Source organism: Somniosus microcephalus, chromosome 12 (genome assembly GCF_052327205.1).
Source record: "Somniosus microcephalus isolate GS21.2 chromosome 12, FLI_Smic_1.0, whole genome shotgun sequence".
Classification (NCBI taxonomy): domain Eukaryota; kingdom Metazoa; phylum Chordata; class Chondrichthyes; order Squaliformes; family Somniosidae; genus Somniosus; species Somniosus microcephalus.
The window spans coordinates 88,165,641-88,181,138 of record NC_140998.1 but is presented as its reverse complement, the minus strand read 5'-3'; the positions used below and the strand labels follow the sequence as shown (position 1 = coordinate 88,181,138).

Genomic DNA, 15,498 nt, shown 5'->3' with positions numbered 1-15,498 from the left:
GTCGTATGAGGAGAGATTGGGTCAACTCGGCCTGTATTCACTAGAGTTTAGAAGAATGAGAGGGGAATCTCATTGAAACGTATAAAATTCTGACAGGGCTAGACAGACTGGATGCAGGGAGGATGTTTCCCCTGGCTGGGGGGTCTACAACGAGGGGTCACAGTCTCAGGATACGGGGTAGGACATTTAGGACTGAGATGAGGAGAAATTTCTTCACTCAGAGGGTGGTGAACCTGTGGAATTCTCTACCACAGAAGGCTGTGGAGGCCAAGTCACTGAATATATTTAAGAAGGAGATAGATCGCTTTCTAGACACAAAAGGCATCAAGGGGTATGGGAAGAGAGCGGGAATATGGTATTGAGATAGAGGATCAGCCATGATCGTGTTGAATGGCGGAGCAGGCTCGAAGGACCGAATGGCCTACCCCTGCTCCTATTTTTCTATGTTTCTATGTTCTATGTAAGTACACATAATCAATGCCTGCAAATTAAAACCTGTGCAAAGTCATTTTGTTATAAAACAGAACTCTTAAGCATAACTCAATCTGAAAATCCTTTCTGTGAAAATAAAATGATCAAAATTCCTGAAACATAACAATCATATATAGCTTCTCTGGGGACCCTCAAAAATAGTTGTAACTTTGAGAAACTAATAGCTTGTTTTACATTTTTCTGCTTCAAGTTCGTGTGCAACCAACTGTAGGAGAAAGTAACTGATCTGATCAGTTCTGACAACCTCCAGTCCTGCCTTCCCAATAATCTAGTTGGTTGATACTAACAATCTTCAATTCTAATGAGAAAAGCTTGTGAAACACGGAGAAGCTGGGACATGGGTTAAAATGCTGGTAATTGGCAACAACGTTAATACTAAGAATGGTAACTGACCAAATATATATTGTGAATGGAGCATGTGCATGTTATTTAGTACAAAATGGTAGATTAAAAATGAATACATGTGGCCTGTGTTTCATGTAAGAGTTTTTATTTACTTTTTGCAACCCATATATTACTTCTCACTGACTGATTATGCTTATCTGTTTGTACTTCACATAATACCCTTGTAGTAGTAACACTGGAGAAAAGAGTAACATTCTTTTGGGTTTTGGGGATGCTGTAAACTAGTGATCAGTGGCACTCCATGATATTTGTGTATTGGTATGGAGAGCGGAATATATTTGAGCTTTAGAGGATGTGACATACACTTTTCATCATGATCAAATCACTAACTTGAGTCCCAGTATCCTAATTCTAAGGTCCCAGATTTTGGCCTAAGGTGCTCTGCAGTTACTACAAGCAGTCATCTTTAAACCTGCCCATCCTTCCCTCCTGCTCAAATGCTGTGATGCTGCAGGATCTGTCGGCCCTAGCTACAGTGCTGCTCGGTAAGCTCACCTCTGTAAGTGGACCATGAGGTGGTGACTCAATAGGGCTTTACTGATGTCTGTTCAAGTAGTTTTGTGGTTTGTGTAGATTGTGGTGCATTGTGTAGATTGACCAGGACCTCAAACCCGGCACTAAGCTCATGGTCTACAGAGCAGCAGTGATACCCGCCCTCCTGTATGCCTCAGAAACATGGACCATGTACAGCAGGCACCTCAAAGCACTGGAGAGGTACCACCAACGCTGCCTCCGCAAGATCCTGCAAATCCATTGACAGGATAGGCGCACCAATGTCGGTGTTCTCGCGCAGACCAACATCCCTAGCATCGAAGCTTTGACCACGCTCGATCAGCTCCGATGGACGGGTCACATCGTCCGCATGCCCAATACGAGACTCCCAAAACAAGCGCTCTACTCGGAGCTCCGGCACGGCAAGAGAGCCCCAGGTGGGCAGAGGAAACGCTTCAAGGACACCCTCAAAGCCTCCTTGAAAAAGTGCAACATCCCCACTGACAACTGGGAATCCCTGGCCCAAGACCGCACAAAGTGGAGAAGAAGCATCCGGGAAGGCGCCGAACACCTCGAGTCTCTTTGCCGGGAGCAAGCGGAAGCCAAACACAAGGAGCGCACGTCAACCCAAGCACCCCACCCACCCGCCCCTTCAACCACCGTCTGCCCCACCTGTGACAGAGACTGTAGGTCCCGCATTGGACTCATCAGTCACCTGAGAACTCATTTTTAATGTGGAAACAAGTCATCCTCGGTTCCGAGGGGCCGCCTAAGAAGAAGAAGGTGCATTATGTTGTACTATTTGTTCTTGAATTGTAGATTAATATTTTTACTTTTTAGTTTTACATACATTTTATGTATGTTTAGAAGTTCTATTTTCAGTCTATGTTTTTTACAGAAGAAGGAATTAATATACAAGAAATTGAATGTCTGGAGCAATAGACTTAATTTGTTTACTGTCTACTGGCCCAGTGATTTTGTATCCTTGAACATGCAACAACTTTGCAGCATGTTATCTTTCATTTTTAAGAAACTAGTCAGAATCTTAACAAAAGTTGTTTTTGTCGTGACAGAGTTAAAGGTTTTGTGTGTTTCAAACTTTATTTCTGTTCAAGAAGAGAGAAGAGATAACGATCATTTTTGTATTTGTGTCAAGTGCAAGTCATGTCGGTGATGCATTTCAATGAAGGTTACATCATTTTGTTGTGCTGGTCAACAAATGAAAAAAGATTTGCAATTACTTCTCGATAATAAAATAATCCCCTATTTTAACTCTGCCCACCTGGCAGGAATGGTGCAGGTTGAGGGGGGGATTAAATGGTGACCGGGCAGAACTCACTGCCTTCCTGCAGCGTTTCCACCCCACCATTTTAACACCTGGCTTTATGAGAGCATGGAGGCTGCCTGCCAGAGGTAGGTGGGGCCACATAAATGTTGAATTGTCAGGTCCGCTGATGGAATTTGGACCCCGATATAATTTGAACTGTGATATGTGTAAGCAACATTGGGCCAGAAGAGGCCCAGGTACATAGTTAATATGAGGAGTAAGAATGCTCTTTCTGGCCCAAAAAGGAAACCTTAGGCCTACTTCCTTCCCCAACCCCACTCCCGGCTGCGGTTTCCCCAGATCCCCCTTCTTCCTGATTTAGCTTGTCGAGGACCACTTCCTTGGGTCCCGGGCGGCGTCAAGCTCCTGGCACGATTCCCGCTCCCGCCAGCCAGTCATGATGTCATTCTCACCGGTTTCGAATGAGAGACATACCTGAATGATTCAAATGAGGCCCGGGAGTTAAAATGGCCCAGGCCTCACGCTGAGACGTCCGCTTCGCAACCCACTTGCATCGAATGCACCCGAGTTAAAATTGAGGCTTATATCTTTAATTGTCTATACACATAAAACATGAATTTTGAGAGAGAATTGCAAAATGTAGACTTCATTACATTTTTAGAATGGTTTTATTTCATTTAAGGGAAATGTAACATCCTAGTTTCTGTTACTGAACTTTCACTTATATTGACCTCTTTTGTTCAACAAATAGAGTGACTACTCAGCATAAAAGAGAAGAAATGTCAAAAGAAGCGATGCTCATTCGAGGAGCTGTTGAAGATTACTTGGCTAACATGAGTTTACGTTCAGTCGCCTTGAAGAAGAAACGTGAGAATTTAATTGCAGAGGTATGAGCCCCGATATTTAGAGGAGGGAGCGGGGGGAGCACAGTTGTGCAGGGGTGGGGGAGAATCCTGGGAACGCGGGGGGTCCTGCCAAATTTAACGGCAGGACCTCATTGTTATTTCTTTTTCCATTTCCTGCCTGGCAGCAGGCCAGATTGACCAAGAACTGGGTGGGAAAGTCAGCGGCAGAAGGCCACCATTGGGGACGGTCCCCAGAAACCAGGAGAGATCCTGGGGCGGGAGGGCGTTGGACATCAATCGGAAGGGAGGGGGGACGGGAAGAGATCGTGTGGCAGAAGATGGGGGTTTGGACCAGCAATCGGGAGGGAGTGGACACCGGGAGAACGTTGGGCAGGAGTGGGGGGATTTGGGGGTGGGGGTGTGGATGGGGGTGGGGGTGTGGGTGGTGTGGGGTCGTTGGAGGGGGTGGGGTGGTGTGGTTGGTGGGTGTGTTGGAGGGGGGTGGGTGTGGGGCAGTTGGAGGGGGTGGGTGTGGGCGTTTGGGGGTGTGGGTGTTGGGGGGTGGGTTGGTGGGAGGGTGTTGGGTGGGGGTGTGGGTGGTGGGGTGTGGGTTGGTTGCGGGGGTGTTGGAGGGGGGTGGGTGTGGGGGTGTGGGTGTTGGGAGAGTGGGGTGGTGTGGGTTGATTGGGGGGGATGTTGGAGGAGGGTGGGTGTGGGGTGGTGTGAGGTGGGTGGTGGGGTGGGGTCGGGTGGTTGGGGGGGTGTTGGAGGGGGTGGGTGTGGAGTGGTGTGAGGTGGGTGGTGGGGTGGGGTCGGGTGGTTGGGGGGGTGTTGGAGGGGTTGGTGTGTGTGGTGTGAGATGGGTGGTGGGGTGGGGTGGTTGGGTGGGTGTTGGAGGGGCTGGGTGTGGGGCGGTTGGAGAGGGGTGGGTGTGGGGTGGTGTGAGGTGGGTGGTGGGGTGGGGTGGTTGGGGGGGTGTTGGAGGGGGGTGGGTGTAGGGCGGTTGGAGGGGGGTGGGTGTGGGGCAGTTGGAGGGGGGTGGGTGTGGGTTGGTTGCGGGGGTATTGGGGTGGGGTGGGTGTTGGGGGGTGGGACCAACAATCGGGAGGGAGTGGGCACCGGGAGAAGGTTGGGCGGGGAGGGGGGGGTTGGACTAGCAGTCGGGAGGGAGGTGGGATCGGGAGAGATCGTGAAGCAGAGGATTTGCTTGAGGGGTCGGGGGGAGCATTCCTGCTCCTCCTGGCTCACATGTAGTGCTATAAAAACAAGATACCTGCTTGATTTGGCTGCTCCCGTCTCCATTTAGCTGCCGAGTTAAAATTCCCCCCATGATGTTTTAATATTGGATGGTATAAATAATACTGAAATATTATTGAGCACATTTCAGTAATATCTTTAGAAAAACAATTAGGCTAATTTCCCTCATTGGCATCTGTTTCTGGGCCATTCCACTGTGGTAAAGTGGATGTAGACCCATAATGCTGGGTTTCTAGCCCAGTAGCACGTGACATGCATTTCTGGCTGGATATGGGGTAGGCGATGGAATTCTTTCAAAAATTGTTCTTGTAAAGTGGACTATGCTGACAAAACCACATTTATTGCCTAGTTGTCCTGAAAAGATAGCTTTGGGCCTTGAAACAATTTTTACACTGAGTTGCTTACTAGACCACTTAAAAGTGAGACTAGAGTCACCTGGAGGGCAGACTGGATAGAGAAGATTCATATTAGTGAACCGTTTAAGTATTTATGACAGTATGGCAGTTTCCATGGTAAAAAAAATTCAGGTACCACTTGATAAATTACAAGATTTATTGAATTCAATTTCACAACTTGCCATGGTGGCATTTGAACTCTGAGCCCCTGGGTTGCTAGTGTAAAACCATAACCAGCCAGGTGCTTCATTACAATAGGTAAATTCTTGGATAGCATTGTTCTGAGGCCCCCCACATCTTTTCACAGACTCTAAGGCCATTGTAAATCATGCCAATTTTAATTGGATGCCCAGGGTTGCCATGCACTGCCTGAAAGGGTGGTGGAAGCAGATTCAATAGTAACTTTCAAAAGGGAATTGGATAAATACTTGAATAGGAAATGTTTGCTAGGCTATGGGGAAAGAGCAGGGAGTGGGACTAATTAGATAACTCTTTCAAAGAGCTGGCACAGGCACGATGGGCCGAATGGCCTCCTGTGTGTAAGATTCTATATGAAGAGCAATACAGATAAGTAAATTTAAGGGGCCACAAAGAAACTTTTTATGTCTGAAGCCATTTCTGCCCCATTTTTCTGTTTTTCATGTTTTCCTCATGGCTCATTGGTTCTCAGGAGCCTTTGTGCCAGTTTTATTTTTTATGCCCATTGCACCATAATGGTTATCATATTGCTTAATAATTTCCCCGATGTGAGGTACAAACAGAGGTGTTCAGACCTCCCTTTGGTAAACGATTAATACATTCCCATGGTTCCAATTCTCAAGGTAGGTTGTGACAGCAGTCACTATAGCATAGACAAGTGTGAAGGTCTGACTAATCATTATATTGTATGGTTCTTCAGAAGCACCCCTATCATAGCATGTCTTGCTTTACAAGTGCTCCAGAAAAAGACCCATCACTTCCTTAGAGCAAACTAGGTATGTGCAATAAGCAAGGCCTTGCCAGTGTTGCCGACATCTCGAGAACAAACAGATTAGTAAAACCCATGGTCCTGCATGAAAGAAGGCATTTCAGCCATTATATGTTAGAAATCCCTTTAAGAAGTTTCCCCTGTGCAAGCGTGTACACTTTCTGGATCCTCAGGCTGAGTTCTGGTGCATTCACAAGATAGGTATAGATGAGCAAGGCCATTCGGCTTATCTTAACTCATCCACCTAGAAAGCTACTATAGTCCTTCCACCATCATCCAGCTGTTTATTAAATATAGGGGTTAATGATATAATGTGGAATTGCACAGAGGCTTTATTCTTTTTGTGAAGAACGTCCTGTCCTTGATTTGTGTTTTAGTTTGAACCTGTCCTTCCTTATCCAAGTGTCATAGTTTAGTTCGAGGTAGTGATCTGAATTTATCTTCTCTATACTGCTTACTACTTTATGTACAATTTTAAGGTTCTCGCTTAGTCTGCTTTAAGGCTGAAAAACACATTCTGTGGGTTAGAAATTCATGTGGTTTGCGCCACACGTTAGCGCCACAAGATGGCGCTAAAACGCCGTTGACAGCTGTAACGACAGCTGATGCCGGTTCCAGCATCACACGCCATATCGTTGTTGTCAGTAAACTCGATCGCCAGGGACCTCGCCATCATGGAGATCATGACGTCAGTGAGTGTGCAACACTCACTGGACATCCGATCTCCCAACTTCATTATAGCCGATTAGCTTAACAGCAGCGCAGAACAATGACAGGGAGAGTTGGCGTCTACTAGCAGGAAGCAGGCTGCAGCAGCGATATTTAAATATACCATCCCCAATCAGCTCCAACTAAGATGGTTCTGCAGTTTTAGTACCTGTTTGCTACTTTCTGCAACTGAAACAGCTCTCTTTAGTTATTTCAAGTTTTTTTAGTGACAGGGAGTGTTGATTCAAGTGCAGAAGTCACTCATTATTTGTTAAAGGCTTCTGCTCACAACACTTCTTCACAGTCATGGGGGCTGTGAGATTACAGGATTACCTCAGGAGGAGGAACAGGAGGCGGAGGCAGCAAGACAATTGGCCTTCTGGACGGACTGTCCATGACCAGCTCATCAGACTCCGATTCACATGAATGAAACCCCAGATCTCTGTAGCTCACCACATCCCCAGCATACAATCCCTTTCTCATGGCCTATCACAGCGTCCTCCTGGGCAAAAAGCTGAAATGAGAGAGACCACAAAATATTCCAAACACACTTAATAAATTTATCTCTAAACATATCACAAATTTGACATGAATTCTAATAACTAATGACCCTTGTGCCTGCCATAGTTGAATAGTTGTCATTGTGTGTAAGATGTGGGTGTGAGTGTTGCTAGGTAGAGATTTTTGGTGGGTAAGTGCTGGGGGTGTGGTGCAGCAGTGTGTGAAGCTTGTGGTACAGATGGTGGTATGAAGCATTTGTTGACGCCTTCACTCACCCTGACCATCCGTGTGAGGTCGTTAAACTTCTTCCTGCACTGGGTGTGGGTCCTGGGGACGATAGTGCTGCCCATGATGTGGTTTGCCACCTCCCTCCACATAGTCCAGCAGACTTGTGGCGAGGGCCTCCTGCCAGTTGGCAGGTACAGGACCGCCCGCCTTCTCTCCACCGTTAAAACCGATGCCTCCAAAGCTTCATCCGAAAACCTCCGGGCTCTCTCCCTGGGGCGGCGATCTGCCATCAGGATTTGAAAATAAGTGCTCCTTCTCCTTGTCCTTTTTATGGTTGTTGAGGCAGCTGCACACCCAATAAGGTGCTGTAGCATCAATGAACCTCCCCTTTAAGTAGTGAAAAAAGCCGGTGGCAATCATTACTTGAGTTTAGACTACACCCGATATTGGTCCATCCTTTCAGTGTAACGCCAATGAGCTTGGGTTTTTAGAAGAGAATCATGACTGCAATCATTTTAATGAGGAGTGAGGACGAATTTTGCATGCAGCCTAGATGATTTTCAACTGCCGCTACTTAACCATTTTTAGTCTAAACACTGCCCATTTCTTGGCTATAATGAATTTCTAGCCCATAGAATCTTAGAATGATACAGCAGATAAGGAGGCCAGTCAGCCCATCGTGCTTGTGTCGGCTCTTTGAAAAAGCTATCCAGTTAGTCCCATTCCCCTGCTCTTTCCCCATAGCCCAACAAATTTTTCTTTTTCAAGTATTTATCCATCTCCCTTTTGAAAGTTGTTATTGAATTTGTTTCCACCACCCTTTTAGGCCGTGCATTCCAAATCATAACAACTCGCTGCGTAATTTTTTTTCCTCATGTTGCCTCTGGTTCTTTTGCCAATTACCTTAAATCTGTGTCCGCTGGTTACCGACCCTTTTGCCACTGGAAACAGTTTCTCCTTATTTACTCTGCCAGAATCCTTCAAAAAATGTTAAACACCTCTGTCAAATTTCCCCTTAACCTTCTCTGCTCTAAGGAGAACAGCCCCAGTTTCTCTAGTCTCTCCACATAACTGAAGTCCCTCATCCTTGGTACCATTCTAGTAAATCTCCTCTGCACCCTCTCTAAGGCCTTGACATCCTTCCTAAAGTGTGATGCCCAGAATTAGCCACAATACTCCAGCTGAGGCCTAACCAGTGTTATATAAATGTTTAGCATTACTTCCTTGCTTTTGTACTCTATGCCTCTATTTATAAAGCCAAGGATCCTGTATGCCTTTTTAGCAGTCTTCTCCATTTATCCTGCCACCTTCAAAGACCTGTGCATGTATGCCCCCAGGTCTCTCTGTTCTTGCACCCCCTTTAAAATTGTACCATTTAGTTTATATTGCCTCTCCTCATTCTTCCTACCAAAATGAATCACTTCATACTTCTCTGTACTAACCTGGAGACAATGAACAAAAGAGTGAAACAAAAATGACCATGATCCTCGGCCTTCACAAAAAAAAAACACAACATTTTGCCACACCTCCTACTTTTTGGCCTGCGAGGGTGATCTGCCTCGTTTGCGAGATTGGCCCCTTCCCGCCCTGCAGCTCCTCCGCAATGGGACCCCAGTGGCTGCAGCAAGGCTGGGGGAAGGCTGCTGAGGGTCAGATAGTGAGTCGGCAGATGCCCTTGGGGGACGGCCTGGACCAGCTCTGGGCCTGGAGGGCCCGGCTGCTGACTGCTCCAACTCTGCTTGGGCGGCAGCAGTCTGTCCTACGGGTGGTGGCAGCTGCAGTGGAGGAGTGACAGTGTTGGCAGCAGGAATGCTGCCAACCTGACAGAGCACAGGCACTCCCTGGTCGGACGACACCCTGGCACTCGCACAGGCCAGCACTGAAGCATGCGCAGCAATCTGCTGAAGCACAGACTGCTGCGGCGCGGCAAGGGCCCCGGCGAATCCTGGCCGATCCAGCGAGGGTGGCAGCAGTTAGTGCTCATGTGGCCCTGATCTGTGTCTGCATCAGACTAGCCAGTGACTGCATGGCACGACTAAGCACTTGGCTGGAAGCCGCCTGTGCTGCACCGAAGTCCTGCAGACTCCTTGCCTGTGCTGCCCCGAAGTCCTGCAGACTCCTTGCCTGTGCTGCCCCGAATTCCTGTACACTCCTTGCCTGTGCTGCCCCGAATTCCTGTACACTCCTTGCCAGTGACTCTATGGAGTCAGGCATCCTTGCCACTGCAGCCATGAGGTCAGTGTGCCTGCGCTCCGCCTGGGCGCCCATTTCACCAAGGAGCCGCACCTCCTCTGCGCTCACTGTAGCAGGACTGGAGGCCACACTCACCCTCCGGGGAGAAGGCCGCCGAGCTTCCCTACCCCGCCCCCCCCCCCCCGCGTGTTGCTGCAGCCCGCTGGGCCCCGGAGCTTCACCCTCCTCAGACCCTTCCCCCCTGCTCCCCTCCAGGGAAGACGTGTCCCCATCATGGCCATGGGCTGCCTCGGCTGAGGGTGGCACTGATGTTCCGGCTTCCTCTTCCTCCTCCTCGCCTTCCGATTCACTCACAGTGCCAGCTTGAGGGCCCGCCTCCTCACCTGGCGAATCAGCATCTGTAAGCAGGCAGGTACAAGAGTTGCTTTAGTGTGAGGACAGGACGGCAGCAAGGGAGACATGAGTGCTGCAATGCACTGCATTGGTTCGATAGTGGCAAAGGATGCTGGTGTGAGGCACAAGTGGAAAGAGAGAGGTCAAAAAGGTGATGACCTTACCATTGCTGTCCAGAACGTGGTCGGCATCTCCAGTGGCGACGGGGCCAATCAGCCGGCCTGCCATAATCCGCTCCACTCGCTGCTCCAGATCACTGAGGTCTTTCAGTTCAGGACGGCCTCCCCCAGTCCTTTGCTGCTGCCTCCTATTGTGGGCCAGCTTGCCCTGCAAGAGAAAGGACGGGCTCTGAGTACAGTGTCAAGCCCTGATCTTGGCTGCACTGCCTCCCATGGTGGAATAGCCCTGACAGTGTCAAGCCCTGATCTTGCCTGCACTGCCTCCCATGGTCGAAAAGCCCTGACAGTGTGTAAAGTGGTGAATGTGCATGTGATTTTCATGAGAGTCCCATAGGTGTTGGATGAGGGCTGGGCATTGGGGCTTTCAGGACCCTTTGGCCATAAAGTGAGGTGCACATGCAGGGATGAAGAGGATACTGGAAAGGGTACTCACCCTGACAACCCGAGTGAGGTCGTTGAACTTCTTCCTGCATTGCGTTGGTGCCCTAGGGACCATGCTGCTGGAGGTCACTCTGTGTGCCACCTCCCTCCAAGCTTTTCTATATTCGCTGGGCAGCGGCCTCCTGCCACTGTCAGGAAAGAGGATAGGTCGCCTGCGCTCCACTGCGCCAACCAGAACCTTCAGGGCCCCCTCACTGAAGCGCTGCGCTCGCTCCCTGGCCTTCTCCATGGTTGTAGGCGTAACGATGTCACAGCAGGTCTGTCCAGGCCTAGAATCAGGGCTCCAATGTGCAGGGCGTGGCTGCAAGCCAAATCGACCCTCCCCCTTTAAGAGGTGACCGGCGCCAGCGTGTCTGCCTGCAATCGCTAACTCGCCGCACCTGCGCTGCGCCCGCCCTCGGTGGTAGCGCCTCGGCTTGCCGGCTTAGCGCCTTAGGATAGTCGTGCACCACCTGCTTTAGTGCAGCAGCAACCTCTTGGGGCGATGCAACTCAATTTCGGTGAAGGTGGCGCTAAATTTAGCGCACGCTCAACTGTAGCGCCCCAAACGTGGCGATACTGAATTTCTAGGCCGTAGTGTTTTCAATATGTTGCCAGCATATAATTATTAACCTTTGCTTTAGAGTTTGAGTAGATGGATTAAGTGCCTTATAAATAAATATGTTTGTTTACAAGGCCATTGTAGTAAAGAATGAAACATATTTTGTATTTACTATTTTATTCTTAAAACCAGATTAAGAGATTACAGCAGGGGATTGATGAGTACATTAAAAAGATTGCGGCTCTTAGACAACAACTTGCAGCAGAAGGAAATACAGTTGACAGCGAGGAACAGCTTTTGGCAAGAGAAGTCGAACAATTGAAAGTAATGTATAGTATGCCTACTATTTCTTATGCTATGCTCATCAGTGGCTGCTGATTACAAATTGCAGTCACCAACATCTACATCTTCTAACTGAAAATTGTAGTCTGGGCTTACATGCATACACAGAGCTTCATTTATAGCCAGCAATTTTTAAATGTTTTGAAAGTGCACACAGGAGTATCCATGTTTTTAAAACATAAAATAAATGTAATTCTAATTGATAAAGTACCTGTGATGTCCAGTAGACGTCCTGAACAATTTTAAAGCCTATTTGATACTTCACCGGAGTTAATAATCAATGAAGTGTCAAGTTCATGCGAGACGCCCTCCCCAAGTAAGTTTCACACTGCTGAGTTCCAGAGTCTGATCAGGAAGCCACTGTACAGTGACAAAAATAACATTATAACTGCATTTTTTAACATTGTCTGATGTTGCTTATAAGTGATTCAAATGTCAGGTACATGAATGACATTTATGTAGGACTTAAAAGTTACTTTTTGAACAAGTCACTTTTATGGGGAACAAGCATATCATCTCAACGTTTTTCCAAATTAAGGTTACACCTTTTCATTTTAACTTTTTTTGTAAATTTTATCTGTTACCCCAATGACATATACGGCATTCAGATTTTGGTGTCTTCGAGTGCTTTTGAGCAAACCTGCAAAAAATTATTAATCCTGATTGAGACAGAATCAAAAGGAAACCCCTGACTTGCACACCCCATCATCCACCATCATGCCCTTGTTGTTTCTCTGGATAGATTCCCTCTTACAGCAGTGAAGAATTTCTGCTCATCTTCAGATGAAAACATCATATTACCTTTTAAACCTTTAAATCGTATTTCTATTTTTATCTTGTTTAACTACGCAATTGTTGCTTGTTTAGGACAGATTAAAGTAGTAGAGCAATGGAGACCACTCTCTCTCCATATGAATTTCTATTCAGTAAACAGGGTCATAGAAGCCATAATAGATTGCAACTAACTAAATTGTGCTTCAAATTGATCTAAACAAATAGAAAGAAGGATCATAGATTCTATGGGGGAAAAATTCAGTTGGTTGCGCCACCCGTTAGCGCCTTAAGAGGGCACTAAGTGGGGCGCAAACCAACTAGCGCCCGGGCGCGGTGATATCTGCGCCTCTCGCGAAATTGACCGGACATTTTGCGGCGGCACTAAACAAAAGCGCCCGATCTCCTGCGCACGCAGATCTTGACGTCATTCGAGAGTGCAACGCCCTTGGGGTGCCCCAGACCGGAAATTCAGTGGCGCCCCCCACCTTTCCGCCTGGCGCTACCAACGACAGGTTGACTGGAACGCATCCCAGTCGCTGTGGGGCTGGGGGGGCGCTATTTAAAGGGGGCCTCTTCCTGGCTTTTCTGTGGTAGCCATTTTTGCACCACTCGTTCTGAGAGAGACAGAGAGATTTGCAGAGAGACAAAAGAGAGAAAGAGAGACTTCTGCATTGAGTCAACGCTGTCTGAGGTAGTTTTGGCTTCTGACCATAACTTTGCAGGTATTTTGCTTTTTGACCTTCATAACTTTGATTGGCCAGATACTATGGGGGCTGCAATGAATGGGAACGTCGTCCTACTCCATCACATTCGGAGGGCACAGAGACGCAGAGAGAGAGTGGCAATCATGGCCAGACGGAGGAGGGCCAACAGACCTAGGTACAGGAGACCTTACCCTCCCAGGGTTTTTCGCCAACAGTTCTCCTACATTAATATGTCTGAGGAGCAGTGTTTGCGAAGGCTGCGATTCAGCAAGGAGGTGGTCACTGAGCTGTGCCACCTGCTTCAGCCAGATCTGCAGCCTCAACTGAGGAGCAGGACATCTCTGTCAGTGGCAGTGAAGATAACAGTGGCTCTCAACTTCTATGCCACCGGCTCCTTTCAATCTGCTACTGGGGACATCGCCAATATCTCCCAGTTCGCGGTGCATTGCTGCATCCGTCAGGTAACAAATGCCCTCTTTAAAAGGAGACGAGAGTACATCTCTTTCCCCATGACCCCGGACAAGCAGCAAGAACGCGCAACGGGCTTTGCTAGGATAGCGGGCTTCCCCATGGTGCAGGGCACCATTGACTGCACGCATGTGGCTTTGCGGGCGCCGCAAGAGAATGCAGAGGATTTCCGCAACCGTTAAGGCTTCCATTCCTTAAACGTCCAGTTGGTCTGTGACCACAGACAGCTGATACTCGCTGTCAATGCCCACTGTCAAGGCAGCAGCCACGATGCCTTCATCCTGCGCCAGACTTCTGTGGCAGACCTTTACCAGGCACCGCATCACCCAGGAGGTTGGCTTCTCGGGGTCAAGGGATATCCTGTGTACACCTGGCTGATGACACCGCTCCGTTCGCCCAGCACCCCTGCTGAGCTACGATACAACGAGAGCCATCAAGCTACCAGGAACATCGTTGAGCACACAATCGGCGTGCTCAAGCAACGGTTCCGCTGTCTGGACCATTCTGGAGGAGCCCTGCAGTACTCGCCTGAGCGAGTCTCCCACTTCGTTGTTGTGTGCTGCATGCTGCATAACCTGGCAATCCTCAGGACCCAGCCAATGCCAGCAGACATTGGAGCACCAGCGGAGGAGGAGGAAGATGAGGAGGATGATCATCAGCAGCACCAAGGCGGGAGGGAGGCACAAAGTGGAAGGGCCGTCCGTCAAAGGCTCATAGCAAGTCGCTTCTAGGCCCACTCTGAGGGAATGGCTTCTGCCATTCAAATAACCTGAATGAAACCATCCCGCAACCCCTAAGCCGGTCAAGGCAACAATGAGTGCAAAGACCAAACATGCACATTTTGAATACAGACACTTCTTTATTTCACAAACTGTGTCTCATTTCCGCATGACAAAGTAATAGAATGAAACACAAAAAAAAACAGTCATTCACATAACTGGCTCTCACAACCTGGAGACAATGTCCAAAACAGTAACAAAAATTTGACCACGAACCTCAGCCTTCAATAAAACAATGAAAGACATTTTGCCACACCTCCTACTTTTTGCCCTTCGAGGGTGATCTGCTTCCCTTGTGAAATTGCCCCCTTCCCACCCTGCAGCTCCTCCGTAATGGGACCCCAGTGGCTGGAGCAAGGCTGGGGGAAGGCTGCTGAGTGTCAGAAACTGAGACTGCAGATGCCCTTGAGGGACGGCCTGGACCAGCTCTGGGCCTGGAGGGCCTGGCTGCTGACTGCTCCACCTCTGCATGGGCGGCAGCAGTCTGTCCTACAGGTGGTGGCAACTGCAGTGGAGAAGTGCCAGTGGTGGCAGCAGGAATGCTGTCATCTTGAGAGAGGACAGCAACTCCCTGCTCGACCGACACACTGGCACTCTCACGGGGCAGCACTTCAGCATCCGGAGCAATCTGATGGAGCACAGATTGCTGGCCTGCTGCGGTGCGGTGAGAGCCCTGGGGAAATCTGCCCGATCCAGCGAGGGTGGCAGCAGTCAGTGCTCGCGTGGCCTCAATCTGCGTCTGCTTGAGACCAGCCACTGACTGCATTGCAGCACTTAGCATTTGCGTGGCAGCTGCCTGTGCTACAGCAAAGTGCTCCACACGCCTTGCTAGTGATTCAATGGATTCGGGCATCCTTGCCACTGCAGCCATGAGCTCAGTGTGCCTTTGCACCGCCTGGGCGCTCATTTCGGCGAGGACCCGCTCCTCGTCTGCGTCCAGTGCAACAGGACTCGAGGCCATACTCTCCGTCCGGGGAGAAGGCCCCCGAGCTTCCCTACCCCCCTCGCGTTGCTGCAGCCCGCTGGGTCCTGGAGCTTCACCCTTATCAGACCATTCCCCCTTGCTCCCCTCCAGGGAAGGCGTGTCCCCAGTATGGGCATGGGCT

At 49.0% G+C, this 15,498-nt stretch overlaps 1 protein-coding gene across 6 annotated transcripts in view; it reads left to right on the top strand.

The window, feature by feature from the left end:
* ccdc175 (coiled-coil domain containing 175) overlaps positions 1-15,498 on the top strand; it is a 138,415-nt gene that overhangs the window by 94,642 nt on the left and 28,275 nt on the right. For all 6 annotated transcript variants that reach the window (XM_086003297.1, XM_086003296.1, XM_086003294.1 and 3 more), the window contains 2 exons: positions 3,429-3,564; positions 11,518-11,649. In XM_086003297.1, the coding sequence (XP_085859423.1) occupies positions 3,429-3,564; positions 11,518-11,649 (268 nt within the window). The remainder of the gene's footprint in view (positions 1-3,428; positions 3,565-11,517; positions 11,650-15,498) is intronic.